At 63.1% G+C, this 18,252-nt stretch overlaps 3 protein-coding genes across 7 annotated transcripts; 1 reads left to right on the forward strand and 2 right to left on the reverse strand.

Moving 5' to 3' along the window:
• Positions 1-73: 73 nt before the first annotated feature.
• RPL22 (ribosomal protein L22) lies at positions 74-11,608 on the reverse strand. 3 transcript variants are annotated; one of them, XM_080631470.1, is made up of 7 exons: positions 11,376-11,608; positions 11,182-11,270; positions 10,931-11,100; positions 10,093-10,310; positions 1,718-1,822; positions 989-1,113; positions 74-305 (listed from the first exon to the last, which is right to left on the reverse strand). In XM_080631470.1, the coding sequence occupies exons 1-7, from the start codon at positions 11,598-11,600 to the stop codon at positions 161-163; spliced, it is 1,077 nt and encodes a 358-aa protein (XP_080487596.1). In that variant the 5' UTR covers positions 11,601-11,608; the 3' UTR covers positions 74-160. The 3 variants fall into 3 exon arrangements, with proteins under 3 accessions (XP_080487596.1, XP_080487595.1, XP_080487594.1); XM_080631468.1 differs by lacking the exons at positions 74-305; positions 989-1,113; positions 1,718-1,822 and adding an exon at positions 8,286-9,623; XM_080631469.1 differs by lacking the exons at positions 10,093-10,310; positions 10,931-11,100; positions 11,182-11,270; positions 11,376-11,608 and adding an exon at positions 2,463-2,516.
• RNF207 (ring finger protein 207) lies at positions 1,144-7,816 on the forward strand. The gene is given in 16 exon segments (XM_080631472.1): positions 1,144-1,533; positions 3,836-4,041; positions 4,044-4,476; positions 4,550-4,631; positions 4,703-4,778; positions 4,867-4,992; positions 5,079-5,125; positions 5,251-5,323; positions 5,394-5,462; positions 5,539-5,607; positions 5,678-5,799; positions 6,562-6,751; positions 6,828-7,013; positions 7,091-7,142; positions 7,230-7,347; positions 7,421-7,816. Coding segments are annotated over 16 exon segments (2,193 nt in total). The 5' UTR covers positions 1,144-1,487; the 3' UTR covers positions 7,719-7,816.
• A 438-nt stretch (positions 11,609-12,046) lies between the features above and the next one.
• Positions 12,047-17,357, reverse strand: ACOT7 (acyl-CoA thioesterase 7). Of its 3 annotated transcripts, none has more exons than XM_080631465.1 (10): positions 17,253-17,357; positions 16,495-16,612; positions 15,961-16,117; positions 15,396-15,487; positions 15,161-15,275; positions 14,846-14,860; positions 14,251-14,337; positions 13,563-13,679; positions 13,161-13,345; positions 12,047-12,618 (listed from the first exon to the last, which is right to left on the reverse strand). In XM_080631465.1, the coding sequence occupies exons 1-10, from the start codon at positions 17,303-17,305 to the stop codon at positions 12,514-12,516; spliced, it is 1,044 nt and encodes a 347-aa protein (XP_080487591.1). In that variant the 5' UTR covers positions 17,306-17,357; the 3' UTR covers positions 12,047-12,513. The 3 variants fall into 3 exon arrangements, with proteins under 3 accessions (XP_080487591.1, XP_080487593.1, XP_080487592.1); XM_080631467.1 differs by lacking the exon at positions 17,253-17,357 and adding an exon at positions 16,700-16,730; XM_080631466.1 differs by lacking the exon at positions 14,846-14,860.
• Between the last annotated feature and the right edge of the window lie 895 nt (positions 17,358-18,252).

An 18,252-nucleotide genomic window follows, 5' to 3' on the forward strand; every position in this document is an offset into this window, starting at 1 on the left:
CCCAGCCCCTCCCGTCTCCGAAGAGCCCCGAACGGTCCCGAGTCAGCTCGAGGAGCCCCGAATGAGCCGTCGGTGCCGCCGCCGATCGCGGGCAGCGACATCGCTCCCCGCCGTTTATTGCAGGCAAGCTGTAACTGTACAAAAAGGGCCACAACAGGGCTCAATCCTCCTCCTCCTCTTCTTCCTCGTCCTGGTTGATCTGGAAATAGCGGAGCTCGTAGCTCTCCTTGCTGTTGGCCACCACGCGCAGCCAGTCGCGGAGGTTGTTCTTCTTCAGGTACTTCTTGGTCAGGTATTTCAGGTACCTGCGGGGAGAAGATGGGTGAACACCGCTGTGTGACCCCCCACACCACCGCTTTTAGGAACACCAATCCCTTCTCCCATGGGCCTCCACTAGAGCAACGTGTCCCATCGGGCACAGCAAGGCCGCAGCCAGGAAACACCACAGGTAACCATGCCTCTGCCATATGTAGCCTCAGCCCTTGTAGGCTGTGACCACAGCGCCATACCCCGATCCCACCAGCTCTACAAGCCGCAGTGAATCACGGCTGAGGGTTGCCAGGACATGCCATGTGCGGCACCAACACGCAACAACGACGACAGGTGAAACACGGATGCTTACAGAGCTCCAGCTGCCTCACCGTGCCTCCATGGATGCAGCAAAAACCACGCTTGCCAAGGCCAACCAAAGGAATAGCAGCTATGAGAAGCTGGTGAAGGGCAGGAGCCCAGCGAGGGCACTGACACGGGAGTGAAGAGCTCAGCTGCAGATCAACCTGAACCCCAAACTCTTCATCTTTCCACTACACCACTGCCAGTCTCTTCCTTTCAAAGAGCAGTCACCAAACCGAGCGCCATGCAGCATTTAACAAGGAGGCCTGGCATGACTCCTGCACCAAGACACCTCTTCCCTACAAGCCCTGCTGCCAGCCAGGCTCCCCTCTCCACACCGGCAGAGCCAGGACACGGGGCAGCCCCATCACCTCACCTCTTTGAGAACGGGACCTCCGACGTGACCGTGATCTTGCTCTTGCTCCTCTCGATGGTCACCACGCCCCCGCCCAGGTTCCCTGCTTTGCCATTCACCTTGATCCTTTCCTGCAGGAACTGCTCCTGCAAGAGGCACATGCCACTGAGCCAGGCACACACCAGCTCCCACCGGACAAGGCCTCCTCTGTGGCCTCATGCTGGAGCTTCAGCTTTTTCTCAGAGCTGGGGAAGAGACCCACATTATGCCCAGCGGAAGCAGAGGACAGCTGCCTTCCCGCAGGCCAGGAAGCTGTGAGCCCATCGGTGCCCCTCACACCTAATCCAGCCAGCCCATTCAAACATGAGGTTCTCAAGTCCAAATGCACCAGATGAGCAGGGCAGGGACACATTTCCTGCCTTACAAGAGGAGAGGCAACCAAGCAGCAGAAGGGCTCGGATCCCCTGAAGACACCTCAGGCACAGCTTGAAGGAAATCAGGCTGAAAGAGCCTCACCGTAATGGACACTGGCCCCGCAAGGGACGAGCAGCACTGCTGTGCCGCAGGTAGGGAAAGCATTAGCATCTTAACTACAAAGTGCTTAAACACAACAATGAACCCACAGGCCCCTGCTCTGCCGGGTGCTTCCCAGTGGCACAGGCTTTTACGCTGCACCGTGGCAAGGGGCAGAAGCAGAGCTGGAGGGGCTGCACTGGCAGCACACTGATGGGAGCGGAGCCCCACACTCACAAAGTTGGCGGCGTCCATGATGCCGTCCTCCACCGGGTGGGTGCAGTCCAGTGTGAACTTCAGCACCTGCTTCTTTTTTTTGCCACCTTTCGCTGCGGGCTTCTTCTGCAGTGGAGCAAAGAGAGAGCCGTGAGGGATGGGAGAATACAATGAGGAACAGAAAGGTGAATGGGCCAAGGACAATGAGAACAGGTAGGGGGCCAGGCCAGGGGCCACATGAACTGTCAAGGGGCCACAAACTCAGGCCAGGGGAAACAGGAACGGGCCGGGGGCCAGCCTGGGAGCAACGAGAATGGGCCGAGGGCCGGCTCAGGGATAACCGGAACGGGCCGGGGGCCAAACCGGGGGCAACGGGGCCAGGCCGAGCTCCGGGTTGGTAGCAACGGGGCCGAGATAGGAGCCAGGCTGGGGACAACGAGAACGGGCCTAGAGGAACTGAAATGGGCCAGGGGACCGGGCACGGGGCAACGGGAACGGGCCGAGCTCCGGGCTGGTGGCAGCGGGCCCGGCCCGTGGTGGAGCGGGGAGAAGGGAGGGCCCCGCGGCCGCACGCCGGCCCTCGGCGGGATGGGCCCGGCGGAGGCCTAGGCCCAGCTCCACGCGCTGCCCCGTGGCCGGGCGGCGCGGGGCCGGTGGGGACGGCCCGGAGCAGGAGGAGCGGCGGCGGGGCGCGGGGGCTCGGCGGGCTCGGTGCGGGGGTGCCGGGGCAGGGGGCGGGCCGGAGCTCGCGGCCGCAGGCACTCACCACAGGCGCCATGGCGGCTGCAGCGCAGGGGCAGAAAGGGAGCGCCGCGCCGCGCGCACGCGCGGAAACACCCGCGGGCGCGCACAGCGCATGCGCCGGCAGCCGGGCCGCGCGCCGAGCCCCCCAGCCGAGCGCTGAGAGCGTCGATGGCGCTTCCGGCCCATCCCACGCACGCCGCTGTACTGCTCCGCTCAGCAGCTAGTGCTGCCTGAACGGGTGGGGCCGGGCTTGGGGGGGGTGGGGCGGGGCTTATGGAAAGGGGCGTGACCCATATGTGTGCATCACTGGTGAGGGGCGTGGTCTATGGGTAAGGGGCGGGGCTTGGGGAATGGCGCGGCGTTGGCAGCGGGGTGTCAGGGCGCAGCCCGGCGGGGACCGAGGGATCGGGGCCTCACCGCAGCATGGGGTGCACCGGGGGGGCCCCATCAGCCTGCGGGGACCAGGGCCCTGAGACCCGGGCACTGCCCATGGGAGCACCCCAGGGCGCTGTGCTGCGGGTGGGGTGCCCCAGTGCCCATGGGGCGCACGTGTGGCTGCGCCCCAAACACCACCCAGCGGTGCTGCCCACCCCAGAGTGCACCGTCCCCGCTTGGAGTCATCCCCAGGCCGCACGGGTGCCTATGTCCCCATAGGTGCCCATGTCCCCCCAGCCCTGGTGCCACACAGTCCCATGTCCCCCATCCCTGCACCCCACTGACAGTCCCTGCCGCAGGCACTGAGGAGCACACAGGGGCTATTTTTGGGCCGTGGCGCGGTGGCGGTGCCAGGGGCCCCACGTCACGGGGCCGGCGAGGCCCTGCTGCCCCGGCAGCGCTCTCATTCCAGCCGGAGCACGGGGAGCAGCACGGAAAATCCCTCGGCTGCAGACAGGGAGAGGTAAAGCCTTTGCTCAGCCACGGTGCCCCGGTGCTGGGATAGGGACTCCCCAATGTGTGGGGCTGGGGTATGAGGGCAGGGGATGCCCCATTGCAAGGGATGCTGCCTCCTGGGGGATACCCCTCCCACTATCCTGCGGTATGCTCTGCTGCAGGGGACACCCCTTCCCAGGGGATGCTTCTGCTATGGAGACACCCTATCCTAGGGGACACCCATCCCAGGGGATGCTCTTACCCTAGGGTCACCCACACTGGGGGACACCCCATCCCAGGGGATGCTCCTGACATAGGGACACCCATGCGGGGGTCACCCCACTGCATGGACCACCCCAGCCCATGGTGCCGGGGCAAGGGGTGCGTTCGGAGCAGCCGCGTGCCGTGCAGCTCATAACCTAAAAATAGGCACCAGCTCACAGGCCCTGCAGGGAAGGATTTGCCTTTGCCGCGGTGCCGTGTGGGGCTCAGGGGGTGACACGGGGCCTTCTCTCTACCCCACAGATGTCCGGAGGCATTTTCTCCCCACTGGGGAGCTGCTCGGAGCTGGAGAAGGCCAATTGCCACCCGCTGGTCTGCCTGCTCTGCCACGAGCCCTACCAGCACCCCTGCCTGCTCGACTGCTACCACAACTTCTGTGCCAGCTGCCTGCGGGGCCGCGCCAGCGATGGTCGCCTGCGCTGCCCCCTCTGCGGGTACGGGATGGACCCTGCCATGGGGGGACAGCAGGACCCCCATCACTGCCCCTGCCCTGCGCGGGTATCCCCATCCCCATCCCAATCCCCATAGGCACCCCTCGGTGGTGAGGGGGGGCACGGGGCTGCCCCCCGTGGACCGGCTCCTGCAGTTCCTGGTGGACAGCTCTGCCGACGGCGAGGAGGATGTGCAATGTGCCAACTGCGACCGGAGCTGCGCCAAGGCGGTGAGGGCAGCGGGGCCGGCAGAACGGGCAGGGGACCCCCGATGGGGCCGTGCGTGCCAGCAGCACCCCCTCCTACAGGAGCTGGACACCATGTACTTCTGCAACACGTGCGGGCAGCCCCTGTGCGCCCCGTGCCGCGAGGAGACGCATCGTGCCAAGATGTTCGCTCGCCACGAGATCGTCTCCCTGTCCAAGCGCACCAAAGACATCCACAAGAAGTGCCGTGAGTGCCACGCCACGCTGTGCCACGCTGCACCGTGCCGTGCCAGGCTGCCCAATGGCCCCATCCCTTGCAGCACTGCACGAGGAGCCCTACATCATGTTCTCCACTGAGAAGAAGTCCATGCTCTGCATCAACTGCTTCAGGGACATGCAGGGGTGAGCAGCCCCAGCCCCATGCCCACCCCTGTGCCCCATCCTGGTCCATATCCTGACTCCTGTGCCCGCAGGGAGAGCCGTGCGCACTGCATCGACATCGAGACGGCGTACATGCAGGGCTGCCAGCGCCTGGACCAGGCGGTGATGGTGGGCACTGCCAGCGGGTCCGGGGGGGTGAAACAGGGGGGCATGGTGCTGCCTGCAGTGCCGCAGACACTCCATTGCCCCCCGCCAGGCTGTGAAGGAGCTGCAGACGTCCACGCGCGAGGCCATCGTCCTCCTCAAGGCCATGATTGAGGAGGTGCGCAACAGCGCCAGCGAGGAGGAGGCAGCCATCAACTCCCTCTTCGGCCGCATGCAGGTGCGGGGCCATGCACCCATGGGTGCCCAATGCACACGGGCACGGTGGGGTGTCCATGGGACATGGGGTGTCCATGCCGTTTGCAGGAGCAGCTCTCCGAGAGGAAGAAGGCGCTCCTGAAAGCCGTGCAGAGGTGAGGGGCCATGGGCTGAGCATCCTCCTAGGGGTGTCCCTCACCTCAGCGTGTGTTGGGGTGCCCTGGGGCCGGATGCTCCCTGGTCCCCCACAAAGGCTGGGCCGTGCCCTGCTCTGCTGCAGCCAGCACGAGGAGAAGGAGAAGGCGTTCAAGGAGCAGCTCGCCCACCTCGCCTCGCTGCTGCCCACCCTGCAGGTAGGGCCCTGGGGTGGGCAGGGAGGCCCCTGCCCCATAGATCCCTGTGATCACACCTCCCTTTGCACAGGTCCACCTGGTGACCTGCTCCGCATTCCTGAGCTCCGCCAACAAAGCCGAGTTCCTGGACCTGGGCTATGTGAGTGGTGGCATCGCCACGGGGTGGGCACAGCACCCTATGGCAGCGCCGGGCTCACCGCACCGCTGCCTTCCAGCAACTGATGGAGAGGCTGCAGAGGATCGTGAAGCTGCCGCATCGCCTGCGGCCGGCGCAGACCAGCAAGGTAGAGCCCTGCCATGGCCGAGCCCTTGCCCATGGGCACCGCAGCCGTGCTCACCCCATCTCACCCCCAGATCAACAGCGAGTACCGCGCAGAGTTCGCCCGCTGCCTGGAGCCGCTGCTGATGCTCAGCCCTCGCCGCTCCGTGGTGGGCAGCGCCAGCGGCATCGGCCCCGGCATCACCGGCACCACCATGTGAGGCGCTGGGAGCGCATCCTGCGGCGCGCCCCCCGTGCCCTTGAGCCGGTGACCTGGGTGCGATGGGGACACCGCGCACCGCAGCTGCGCTGACGAACGACAGGCGCGGGGGCTTCAAGTGACACTTCTGGGAAGCGGGGGGACGGGCAGGGGCCCCCGGAGCTGCTCCCGCGGCGCCGCAGCCTCTGTGCCCGCCACTATTTTTAATCAGAATTCCAGGGAAGCGCCCGCCCGTTCCTTGCCCGGGATATATTTAGGCCCGTTGATGTCACGGCAGCACCGGCGCTGCCAGGCACAACCGGCCCGAGGGGACAAACAGGCGCTGGCACCCCATGGGGACCGCTCCTCGCCCCCGGCCGGGCTCGGTGCCGTGGGGTGGCTGAGCTCCTGGGGGCTGCACGGTAGGAGCGGTGGTGTGGGGCAGCAGGGATGGGGCGGTGGGAGCATGGGGAGGCTGCAGAATGGTGGGAGAGAGGGGCCAGGAGATACCCGCGATGACAGAGCCAGCTGCATCCTTCCCTTCAGAAACCAGAGCGTGACGAGCTCTGCTGCCTTCTGGTCCTGAAGCCAGCCCATGGAAAGCTGACTTTAGGGTGGTATAAGGCGACCCTGTGTGCTCAGGGAGGGATGTGTGGGGCTGCTGTGTCCCCAGGCACACTGGGGGCGAGGGGCTATGGGCTGAGCTGGTGACACAGCCCCTGGCACCTTGCCCCGCCTGCTGCTCACCTGCAGCACCCCACTGGCACCCTCTCCATGCAGGCTCCCCGGCGGCCAATGCTCCAAGACCCTCATGGTGCCCAGCTGCCCCCCCGACGGCGATAAGATGTCCACGGGCCCCCTGGTGCGGAAGCCGACGATGCACCGGTACATCAGCACCAAGGTCCTGCTGGCCGAGGGGCACGAGACCCCCTTCGCCGAGCACTGCCGCAACTACGAGAACACCTACCGGGTACGGGGCGCGGGGCGAGCGCGGCGCGACGGGGCGGGACGGTGCCGATGATGTCGGGGTGATGCCGGCCCCGCAGATGCTGCAGACGGAGATCCAGGGCCTGAAGGACCAGGTTCAGGAGCTGCACCGCGACCTCACCAAGCACCACTCGCTCATCAAGACGGAGATCATGAGCGAGATCCTGCAGAAGTCGCTGCAGATGGACGTGCAGATCGCTGCTCACTACTCTGCAGTGGAGATGATGCGCAGCGTCTTCGAGGAGGTGCGGCCGGCGCATCCCGGAGCAGGGTCCCGCTGGGCTGTACCACAGCGTTCCACCCGGCTCCCTCTGCCTTCCAGGTCTGGGAGGAGACGTACCAACGGGTGGCTAACGAGCAGGAGATCTATGAAGGTACCAGTGATGCTGCTTCCCTGGCTCTGCACCCCTTGTGCCTTCTCCGGGTTGGGGCCGTGGCCACAGGAGCTCCTCTCGCCCCAGCCCAGCTCCATGACCTGCTGCAGCTGCGGCAGGAGAACAACTGCCTGACCACCATCACCAAGCAGATCGCGCCCTACGTCCGCTCCATCGCCAAGGTGAAGGAGAGGCTGGAGCCCAGGTGAGGGGCACAGGGGGGACTGCGGGGCCGGGGGGGGGACACACACATGTGGCTCACACCCATCCCATTGCAGGCTGCAGGAGCCCCGGGAGCCCAAGGAGGAAACAGCACCGATGCTGCTCAAGATGTGCGACGACAGCGAAGCAGCACCAAGGTGGGTGACCCAAAGTGCTCGGGTGATGAATCCCCCCCATCCCTTTCCCAGCCGGACCCTGCCGAGGCGCCTTCCCCTCCACAGGGACCCCTTGCCCTGCGGCAGGGAGGGGGCTCCGGCCAGCGCCGAGGGGGGCTCCCCAAAAAGCAAAGATTGCCACAGGGGCCAGCAGAAAAGCGGGGCTGAGAGGGGCGCCCAGACAGAGCCTGCGCCATAGAGCCTGGCACCGAGTGCATGGAGCTGCTTTGTGCCATGAGCAAGGGAAGCGCTGCCCGGGCAGAGCATCTGCAGCGCACCAGGAGCCTGCCCTGGGGGGACTGTGCTGGTCTGAAGACATCAGTGTCTTGATGGTGTCCCTATTGTGTGTTACAAGGGAAATAAAAGGGCGCAAAGTGCAGTGTCTGCTTGGTTCTGCGGCTCTGGGCACAGCTTGGGGCTGCCATGCAAACATGGGAGGGAAAAACGCCAACCCCTGGTGCAGGACAGAGGCAGGAGCTTGGCCCAGGCTTGGGAGCATCCCGTCACCCAGCACTGGAGCAAAACAATCCTGTGCTCTGTGCATCAGTGCTGCTGACAGCATGCCAACGGCGCAGGACTAGGAGGTGATCTCTTACTGCAGCTTGTCCTGTAGCTTTGGCCACCGTGCCTGTGCCTGCTGAGCTCCTGAGCTTCACCCTACAGCGTTCTGCAAACCCACTGGGGTATAAGGCAGGAAGGGTTCCCCGTTTGATGGCCCCCGGCCCCTCCAGAGACCCGCAAATAACCACCAGACAGAGCTTGGCAATATTTTCTCTTGTTTTTTATATAAAAAGAAGTCAAAATCAAACCAAAGCCATTTCCATCAGCACCCCCCTTTCCTGAGCCATTCCACAGCACCTCCACCAAGGCACCCTGCAAGCCTCAAGCATGAACTGATGAGCAGCTCGTTTCCATTCCAGCTAGGAAGAATTAACGTAAAACTCAAGAAAACAGTGATCCTCTTTGGTATATAAGGACAGGGTAAGTTATACCACAAAGCTCGAGTAGGAACCATTTCCAAAATGGTAATGTCTAAAATAGCATTAGCTAGCCAGACTTTATCCCCCTTTGGAGAATTCCCCTAGAAGCAGCTCCTACAGGCGCCGACATCCCAGCTATGGCCCATAAAAGCAGGCAAGGATCTCAAGCTCTAAAGCCCTGGGTAAGCCCAGCAGCCGCCATCCTTTCCCAACCCAAACCCCTGGGATCCCTGCAGGACGGCGGCAGCCCGGCAGGAGAGGAAGCAGCGCGGTTTGGAAGCAGGAAGAGGGAACAGAGGCAGTTGAAACAGCGGCCCCCGAATCCGCAGCAGCAGCCGAGGGAGGAGGGAGCAGGACCCAGTTTCCTGCCACGTTCCAGAAGTGCTTGGAAGGGTTCTCCCTGGGAGCGCTGATGCCTGGGATGGAACCGGCCGGTGCTGCGGTGCTGGGTCCCCAGCAGGCAGAGGGCAGGTCCCTGTGCCCGAGGAGCCAGAGCCAGCTCCTGCACTCACCCCAGCAACAGCTTGTGGAATGGGGCCTATAGGGATTAACGCTGTGCCACCGGCTTGCAAGGTCAGAAAGCTTTAAAATGGGATTATGCTGCAGGAGGGACCTGCTGCCCGGCGCCCTTCCTGCACGGGGAGGGCAGAGCTGTGCCCGGAGGCGTTCCAGTGCAATTCAGCGGGCAGCAGGGCTCCGTTCTTTTTCAGGTCGCTACAGGCTAAGTTATCTGGAAGATCCCTGAATGTGCAACCAAGGACTGATCTCGAGGAGAACGAAGGAGCTTGTGGTCATGTACTGACCCACAGCCCCTCGCCGGCTCCTCCTGGGCAGCCGGGATTTGCCATCCGGCTGCTCCCAGCACCAGTGCCATGCGTCCTTCCTCGCCCCGTGGCGCCTGGAGCCCGGCGTCTGCTCTGCCAGGCTGGTTTTCACCTGCATTACAGCTCCACTTTGACTCCTTTAATAAAAGGGAGACCCGATGGCACCTTCCTTTTGTACTCCAGGTACTCTTCTCCGAAGAAGTGAATGAGGGTGATCTCCTCCTCCTCGATCCGCTCCCGGAAGAAGCGCCAGGATGCCAGGGCATAGCCCACCACGCAGATGGGGTTGCAGAGCAGCACCTGCCAACAGACAGCACCATTGTCACCGCCAGAGAAACCAGGGCTGTCCCCGTCCCCACACACTGAGCAGTTCACCCTCTGGCCAAGACTCTTAGATGGAGTTTTCTTTGCTGTCCAGCATAGGAATGGTGTTTGGGAGGGTAAGGTTGAGCCTCACTGCTCACAGGAGGCATTTTGGCCCTAGGGGTGCGAAGGAACCCTGGACACCAGCTATAGGCAAGCAGAAGATCACCCCCCGAGCTTTCAATGGTGGTCTGCCTCAAACCCTGGCCTTAGCACCCCTGCATGTTCCGCACATAAAATTAAGGTGATGGGGTCCTCCCAAAGATCACTGCTATGTGCTGGTGGAGCCAGAGCACCCCTGCTGCTGACCACCAGCGGTCTGCATCCCATCTGGGGTGTGGGGCAGCATTAAGAAGGAAAACCCAGGTGATAAGATCAAAGAATCTGAGTGCACTGTATACAGTACCTGTGTTCCAATACTCCAGTAAAACCATCCCACGTAGGATGGGTGCCGGAACCACCCGTAGACCCCGCTGGTCACCAGAGTGTGAGTATCTGACTTCTCGTTCTGCACAATGTGGTTGAAGTTGGAGCCGGCCGTGAGCATGGCTGCTTTCCTCAGGCAGTCCCCAAAGATCACCATCAGCAGCCCCACAGTGCTCAGCCAAGTGATCTGCTTCAGCTCTGCAAGGCAACGAGGACAGGTCACAACGGGGCTGCAGTGATCATGGTCGTGATGCATGGGGTTGGGTGGGCTCTTCCCCAGATCCCGACAATGGGTAAAACACAGCCAGTGTTCCGTGTGCTGGCATCCCAACACCAAAGCAAATAGGAGTTCCCGGCACGGAGTCACCCCAACACAGAGTCTGTATGACCTAAATGGAGCATGGCTCTACAGTGTGGAGTCAAGATGTGCTCAGCCTGGATACAGGGAGCTCTACAGCTGTTATGAAGCAGGGAAGGACAACACTTCCCCTCTCTCAGGCAAAAGGAAGCACTGCAGATTGACCAAGGTTTTGTTGATCTGAATTTATTCCAGGTCAAAAGAAGCCACCCAGATATAACTGGAGCATCATTCTTTGTACCACTGAAGCAGCTTGAAGTGTGCAGGTGGAAAACCCACTACATGGCAAAGACAGCCTTACATGTGAGAGCACAGGGGGTGCTCGCTTTGCCCCCAGGACCAAAACTGGCTTTAAGCACAGAGAGATCAAGGCTGCAGCAAATCCCTGCGCTGCTGTCAGCAGGCATAGGGGTCCGTGCAGGCAGGAGGGTGGGGGGCACGGAGGGACACAGGGACCGACCTGGGAACAGGATCTTCTCCAGCGTGAACTCCACCCAGGAGGAGAGGGCGGCCAGGTTGTACTCGAAGCTGTGGTTGAGCAGGAAGGAGTCCAGCGAGAGGCTGCGCGGGTTGTTGATGGCCGTCACCAGGTACTCGGAGTAGTGGAAGAGGGACAGGGAGCACATGTACCTGCGGCGAGCAAGGAGGCAGCGCTGTGCCGGGCCCCGCACGGCCGCGCCGGGCCCCGCCGCCGCTCTGCCCGCCCCTTACCAGCCGAAGTGCCGCCAGGCGGAGCGGCCGGCGCTCAGCAGCAGCCCGCAGCCGAAGGCGAAGCCCAGGAAGCAGGCCCGGACGGCGATCTGCGGGCACAGGGAAGGCGAAGGGAGAAAGAGAAGGAGGGGAAGCCCCGCCGCGGCCTTCCCCGGTGCCCCCCGCCCCGGTCCCCGGCGCCGGTTCCCCCGCACCTTGTAGAGCGGCCGCGGGTAGAGCAGCAGCAGCGCGGCGTTGACGCCCGCGCCGTGCAGCGCTATGGCCATGCGGCCGCGCAGCCCCGGCGAGCCCAGCAGCGCGGCGGGGGAGCCCAGCGCCGCGGGCAGCGCCGACACCGACGCGCCCAGCAGGAACGCGGCCAGGCTGGCGCGGGCCTCCCGGCCCAGCCGGCCCCGCCACCCCGCCGCCGCCGCCATCATGGCGGCGCCCGCTCCGCCCCGCGTCGTCTGGGAAACGGGGCCCCGCCCCGCGCATGGGCAGTGGGTGCCGGAGGTGGGCGATGCCGGGGACCGGAGCGGGGTTTCATCCGGGCAGGGATGCGCTGGAGTCTGGCCGCCGATTGGCACCGAACGGGGGCTGCCGGGCCCGGGCTCGCTGCGGTAACAGCGCAGAGGAACCCAAGCGTCACCGGGCTCGGAGCACCCCCGGGTGGTTGCAGCGCTGCGGTACCTCTTCTATGGTTCCAGTTAAAACAGGCAGATTTCCTCCTGGTCCATGAGGAACCAGCTTAGGGACGCCCGGGGAAGCAGCACGATGCTTTGGAACAAAGCTCCTAAACCCAATTGCTGCTTCTCAACCCAAAAAACCCCAAAGGAGCACCCATTTGATTCCAGTCAGCAACAACAGACTTTATTTATGCCACAGGATTCCTTAAATAAGTTAGATGTGCACAGAGAAACTACCTAGAGATGTCAACGAAACGGTCCCAGACATTCCATACGACCCCGGGGCGCGTTCCTCGTCCCAAGGATCGTACGTAATAAGCTTTGGTTCAGGATGTACTGGCACGTTTAACACAGCATCACACAGACTCGCGGCCTCGCGCATCCCTCGTGCCACCACGCGCCTCCATCTCGCTCCAGCACAGGGAAAAGGGACCTTCTCTGGCGGGATTAAACAGTGGGAACAGCTCCAGAGGCGAATGGCGAGCGATGGGAAAGGCTCCCGGGGCGCGCTGAAGCCACCTAAAGCACAAGGTCTATGACTCTAAACCGATGAGCGGCGAAGCAGCGGCACGGCCGCGGCGGCTCCGGCAGCAGGCAAAGGGCGCAAGGCCCGGCGCGGACACGACACGAACAGGAACCGTGGCTGCGGTGCGCAGGGCAGGATGGGTCACTGCAGGGCAGCCTGCTGCAGCTGCGCCTGCCGCTTGGCCTTGGTCTGCAGGTACCTGCCCTTGCCTTCCTCGAAGCGCCGCTTCTCGTCCTCCGTCTCCGTCTGAGGGTGACACAAAGAGAGCAAAGGCACTGGCGTGAGCTGCCTCGTGGCCACGCGGCAATCCCACTGTCATGGGAAGCCCCACGCTCTGCACAACGCGTGTTGCGGCAGGTAACGCGCTCCTGCACAGAGCAGGAGGAGACCTGCACGGGGTGAAATATTCATGAACAGCCCCCAGCACCGCGCCAAAGCCCTGCTGGGGTCAGGAGAGATAAAAATAGGCTGGAGTGGGGACACCATGGGGAGAGGAACCCCATTGCTGAGCAGGGTCCCCTCCCGTGTGTGGCACGGATAGCTGCAGAGCCTGCGTGGTGCCTGTCCTCACCCATGGGAAAGGAAAAACTCTGTCAAGTTTCATAGGAAATGGGTGTAAAAACAGCAAAAGCAAACCCAACCAACCCTAAGGCTCTTTCTCACATATTTTTGTGCTGAGTAATTCAAGGGAAGAGGATTTGTTGGGTAGAACTGGCTGGGCTCTGCCCCGGAGCAGCAGGAGCAGGGCTGGCCCCGCTGGCTCGCAGCCCAGTGCAGAGAGCTCTTACCAGCAGCTGCGGGATGGGCAGGGGCTTCCCCTCCTTGCTCAAGGAGACGTAGGTGAAGAAGGCGCTGACGGCTCGGTACCGCTCCCGAGCCTCATCCACGAACGGGTCCGCATCCACAAAGACCTCGATTTCCATGGATTTATTGCTAGTGAAGGTCATGCGCCCCGAAATGGTGATGACGCTGCCTGCGAAGCATGGAGGGGATGGTCAGGCAGGCGGGCCCTGCTTCTGCTCAGGGGAAGGGAGCAAGGGGGCCCCTGGGCTTTATGCTTAAGCCTTGAGCTGAGCTTCTCCGCACAAGGACAAGTCTAACAGGGAATAATGTCTCTGCCAGTGTGAGCACCCAAGGGAGCCGGGATGCGGCACTGCAGGAGAGCAAAGCGCCCACCGCCACCCTGGTACCTTTCTTGATCTTCTCATGGAAGTTGATGGCATCCACAGAGGCGGTGACGATGTTGGTCTTGCAGTGACGGGCGGCCACAATCCCAGCGACCTCGTCCATGAGCTTCATGGTGACACCTGGGGGGAAGAGAGGGTTCTGTCTCAGGGAAGCCTACGGTTTCTTTGAGGAAACCTCATCTTTCCAAGGCAAGAGCAGTCACACAAACTTCCTGCCTGGAAAAAGCTCCCAGACATTGTGTGTTTGCTTCTGAGAGGACACAGTTAGATGGAGAGCAGCATCCAGCAGCATCCTGGCCCTTGGCAAAAGCGCCTCTCCCTGGCTCACACCACACACCCTGCCCAGGCCATGGGTGCTGCCAGCCAAGAGGAAACTGGGCAGTGCCAGCCAAGAGGAAATTGCTCCAGCAAATCACAGTCACTGTGCATGGGTGTTCATAGTCCCAGATTTGTAACTTAAGAGACGGTGACAAAACCGTAGGATTCATGGTCTGAGCATCCATTTCCAGGGCCTTTTTCAGCATTGAAAAAGACAAAGCTTTTGTCTCAGCTGAAGCAAAGCTGAACTTTACAGATGGTGGAAGTGCCTTCCCACCTCCCGAAAACCCAGGGACAACAAAGTCACTCTCAGACCATTCTTCACTCAGGGGACAAGGCAGGGCAGCCATTGGAGGGGGCAGCGCGCGCTCACCTCCATGCACGAAGCCCAGCAGCGTGCAGTCGGATGGTCCCACCAGATGGATCAGGCTGGACTGGCTGTAGCCAACGGTGTGCGGCTCTGGGTGGGGGAAAGAGAGCAAAGCAGAGGTCAGAGCTGCTGGGTCAGCACCTGTATGGCCCCATCTTCAACCGTCTGAAGGAAGATAATGTGGAGCTAGCTTGTGCAGAGCTGAAGCATAGTTAAACCAGCGTTTAAATGGGTGCTGGCAAGTTCCAGGAGCAGACTATTCACCACTTGATGGGCTGCCACCTCCCTCCGATGCCCACCCACCAATCTTATTGCAGCTCAGCTTGTTTCTCCTTTCAAAGAGCCCGCGGCTGTACGCTTTTCCTCCTCCCCAAGCCTGCTGCTTAGTGGCATCTCCAAAGAGCCACGTTTCCCCCTTGGCATAGCCCCACAGCCCTGGCACACGCGGGGGACATCTGACTTGCCACTAAATCCATCCGACAGAGATCACACTGACTGCCAGCAGAGGAAAACTGCTCTCAGTGCCTGCATCTTCTGTCTAGCGAGAGATGCTGAAAGTGCTTAGTGCAGGAGAGCCAGCGGCGCTGCGGAGCCTTACCTTTCGTCTGCCTGTCTGTGAGCAGGGAGAACAGAGGGGAAAAAGCATTTGAGCAACTTTCATCCCACATCACCCCCACCAATGATCCCCACACGCTGCCACCTCTGCACCTCTGCCCCAGGATCCATGTTCCAGAAGAGGGCATCCCACCCACCAGCCCAGCAGGGTTACAGCCCACCCAGCTCCCCCTCCACACTCCCATCCCTGAAGCCCTGTTTCAGAGCACACTTGCAGCCACACGTGCCCAGGGCTGGCTGGACTTGCCTCCGGGACCAGTTCATCCTCCCAGCACAGGCCATGCACCGCCTGCGGTACCTGGATTGATGATGGGGAAGATCACATCTCCGTTTCTCTGCTTAGTTTCCAGCCGATCCAGCTTTTGCTCCTCATAACGCTTCTTCCCCTCCTCCTCCTGCTCCTTTCTTGCATACTGGAGGGAAAAGCTGGTAAGAACTCACCTCCTGGGGTTGGAAAAGCCACCAGCACTGCCGGGAGTGCCGATGGGGCCAGGTTAACTCCGGTTTTCAGTGACCAACACAAGCTGTCCTACCTGGATGGGGGGAACCTCAACGACCTTGTTCACGTTCTTCAGGGACAGCGGCACATACCACAGCGTTGCCTTGTTTGTCACCTTCTTTGCCCCTGGAGGAGAGGTGGCAAAGGGTGACTGTGCCAACACCAGCAGCGCTTCTACCACCGGCACTGCCATGGTACGGGGCTGGCCATACCCTGGCGATGCTACTGGCACTGGGCAGGCCCCTGCCCTGCTGGGCTCTGGCTCGGAGCGGATATGACAATGCACTTTTGGGAAGGCATCCTGGCAATTTGAGCCAGTTGCCACAGCAACAGCAGGAAAAGGGCCTTGTTCAGACCAAAGGCCTCCATGAGCTGCAAATTAGGCAGGATGAGCCCGTAGGGATTCACTGTTCTTCCCTAAAAGCCATCAATGGAGCTGCAGTCCCCAGGGGCCTGCCTGGCTGCCCACAGCCCTCTCAATCAGCACACAGCATCTCCCTCTGCCCGATGCTGCTGGAGGACGGGATCAGCACCGTGAGCTCTGGGCTCATCACCGTTGTTCCCAGAGCTTTGGGACAGGGCTCCCGGCAGCCACTCACCTGTTAGAATGTTTTCGGACATGACGTTGACCTGGACCTCCACCGAGTGCCGGGAGGTGTAGGTGATCTCAGCGCTGACATTGGCCACCTCGCCGATGCACACCGGGGAGAGGAAGTCCGTCCGCTCCACCCGCGCCAGCGCGGCCACGCAGGGCTCCTGGGGACACAGGACAGCGAGGGTAGGACCGCAGCCGTGCTGCTGGGGCCAGCCCGCACCGCATGTGGCTCCGGTGTTTCAACCTCCGCCTTATCAGCCCATGGCCATGTTTCCTTCCCCACCCATAACTGACACCAGGGCTGCTTCCGACTTGCCCTTCATGGCAGTTAAAGTATTACCAGCAGCATTGTTTCTGCTCGTAAAACAATTTCAGGGGGATGATCCTGGAAACCAGGGCCATGCTCCAGCAGCAGCCGTGGTTTGCACTCAGGAGCAAGTGCTTCCAGTGCAGGGGGACAAATGAGAAGGCCCCCAGACCTCTGAGGCACAGCAGGGGGGTCAGAGAGTCACCGAGCCAGAGCCCGGCACCAACTCACACCATCCTGGGAGTTGCAGTGGCGGGTGCTGATGATGGCTCCTGCCTCCTCGATCATCTTCAGGATGATTCCCCCGTGGACATTCCCAGCGAAGTTGGCATCATCCGGTCGCATGATCCTGCCAGGGGAGAGACATGGGAGCTCACCCCCTGCTGCCGTGCCCCTGACCAGGGTCAGCCACCCGTAGGCATTGCCACGGCCCTACCGGATGAGCTGCTGGGCCATCTCACCATGCCGATGCCAGCAACGTCACCGGCACTGCCTGCACGTGGCTTCCTGCGAGCGGCAGCGGAAACTGCCCTAAATTGCTGCTGGGACTGGAAGGAAGCATCACTCCTGTGCCGGGGGCAGCCGGCTCGGCCAGGACAACAGCATCCCAGCAGCAGCAGCTTTTGCCAGCATCAAATAATCAAGCAAAGGAGGAAAGGAGAGACACGATGATTATGGGGCAATGGCTGCGTGTGGGCCTAGACAGGACCCACGCCTGGCAAGAGGGAGGCGCAGCAGGAAAAGGCAGAAAAACCGGGACACACCCTGCCCTGCTCACACGCAATGGGGCGAGAGAACAGCGCTGCTTCGCTCTGCCTGGCGCAGGCAGCATCACCCGTGCAGGCAGTGATGCTGATGCCGGCAGCGTGACCAGCGCAGGCCGGATGCAGGCAGCACCGCCTGTAGCATCCCGGTTACAGAGGCCGGCCCCGCCCGCAGCCGCCCCAGCCCAGCCCTGCCCGGCGCTCCCCGGGGCACCGGGGCCGTACCTGGAGACCTGGATGGCGGCCGGGCCCGGGCCCGCGGCCCCCCGCTCCGACATGGCGGCACCGGCGCCCCGCCCGCAACGGCGCTGCGGCAGCACCGCGCCCGGCTGCGCCCCGCCCGGCTGGGGACACGCCCACCGCGAAGCCCCATTGGCCAGCAGCGCCTGGCCACGCCCCCGAGCCGGCAGGGTGGGCGAGGCCAGCGGGAGCGGCGGGGGGCGGAGCGCCTGTGGGGACCGGTCACGGGAGGTCCCGTGGGGCTGTGGCCCCGGTGCATGGATGGGGATGGACGGAGCGGGCCGGCAGGGACGGAGGGGCCGGGAGTTCCGGGGGGAAAGGCGTGTCCCGGGGCTATCACTTTATGGAACCGGGCAATGGCAGCGCCCGATGGGGACATAGCGCTCCACCGCCCCGGTACCGGTTCCGATACCGGTTCCGGTTCCGCCTTTATGGGCCGGCGGGGCAGGACGGGAGGGCAGCCTCGGCGCTGTCCGCGGTGCTGAACGCGGGGCGTCGCCGCTGTCCGCGGTGCTGACGCGAGCCAATCCCAACACGCCCGCGCTGCTCGTAACCGGTAATCGCCGCCGCTGCCCGTCGTCGGTTCCCTCGGTGGCGGTTCCCCCGCGGCAGGACGAGGCAGCTCAACCCAGCCAGAGTCCTTCCGCTCCCCCCAGTGCTGCCGGGACAGCGGGCACACGTCGGGGCTGCGGATGGAGACACTCGTGGGGCAAGAGGGGAGCAGCTTCCCAGTGGCGTGAAGGGCAGCGGCGGCAATCGGGCACGGGCCGCTCTTGAGGTCCCCCGGGCCGGTCCCGGTCCCAGCTGCAGCGCGGCAAAAAGCGACCGCCCTGGGCAGCGGGCGGAGAGGTCCAGGCAGCGGGCAGCCGTCGGGCGGGGCGGGCGGAGGGGCGGCCCCGGGCGAGGAGGAGGAGGAGGTGGAGCCGGCGGGGCCGGGGGGCGGCAGGGCTGGAGCGCCGCGCAGTGCCAAGCGGCGGCCGGGGCC

Source organism: Psittacula echo (genome assembly GCF_963264785.1).
Source record: "Psittacula echo genome assembly, chromosome: 17".
NCBI lineage: Eukaryota > Metazoa > Chordata > Aves > Psittaciformes > Psittacidae > Psittacula > Psittacula echo.

What these genes read in the sequence shown, in the direction of transcription:
- RPL22 (XM_080631470.1), bottom strand. Translation starts at nt 11,600, where the DNA reads ATGATGGCGGCGGCGGCGGGGTGGCGGGGCCGGCTGGGCCGGGAGGCC. An exon ending in GCCTGGCGGCACTTCGGCTG is followed by an intron (nt 11,101 to 11,181) that starts GTAAGGGGCGGG and finishes TGCTCGCCGCAG; the next exon opens with GTACATGTGCTCCCTGTCCC. An exon ending in ACTGGAGTATTGGAACACAG is followed by an intron (nt 1,823 to 10,092) that starts GTACTGTATACA and finishes GCTCCACTGCAG; the next exon opens with AAGAAGCCCGCAGCGAAAGG.
- ACOT7 (XM_080631465.1), bottom strand. Translation starts at nt 17,305, where the DNA reads ATGTCGGAGCGGGGGGCCGCGGGCCCGGGCCCGGCCGCCATCCAGGTC. An exon ending in TTGAGGTTCCCCCCATCCAG is followed by an intron (nt 15,276 to 15,395) that starts GTAGGACAGCTT and finishes TTTTCCCTCCAG; the next exon opens with TATGCAAGAAAGGAGCAGGA. An exon ending in TGCCCATCCCGCAGCTGCTG is followed by an intron (nt 12,619 to 13,160) that starts GTAAGAGCTCTC and finishes TGTCACCCTCAG; the next exon opens with ACGGAGACGGAGGACGAGAA.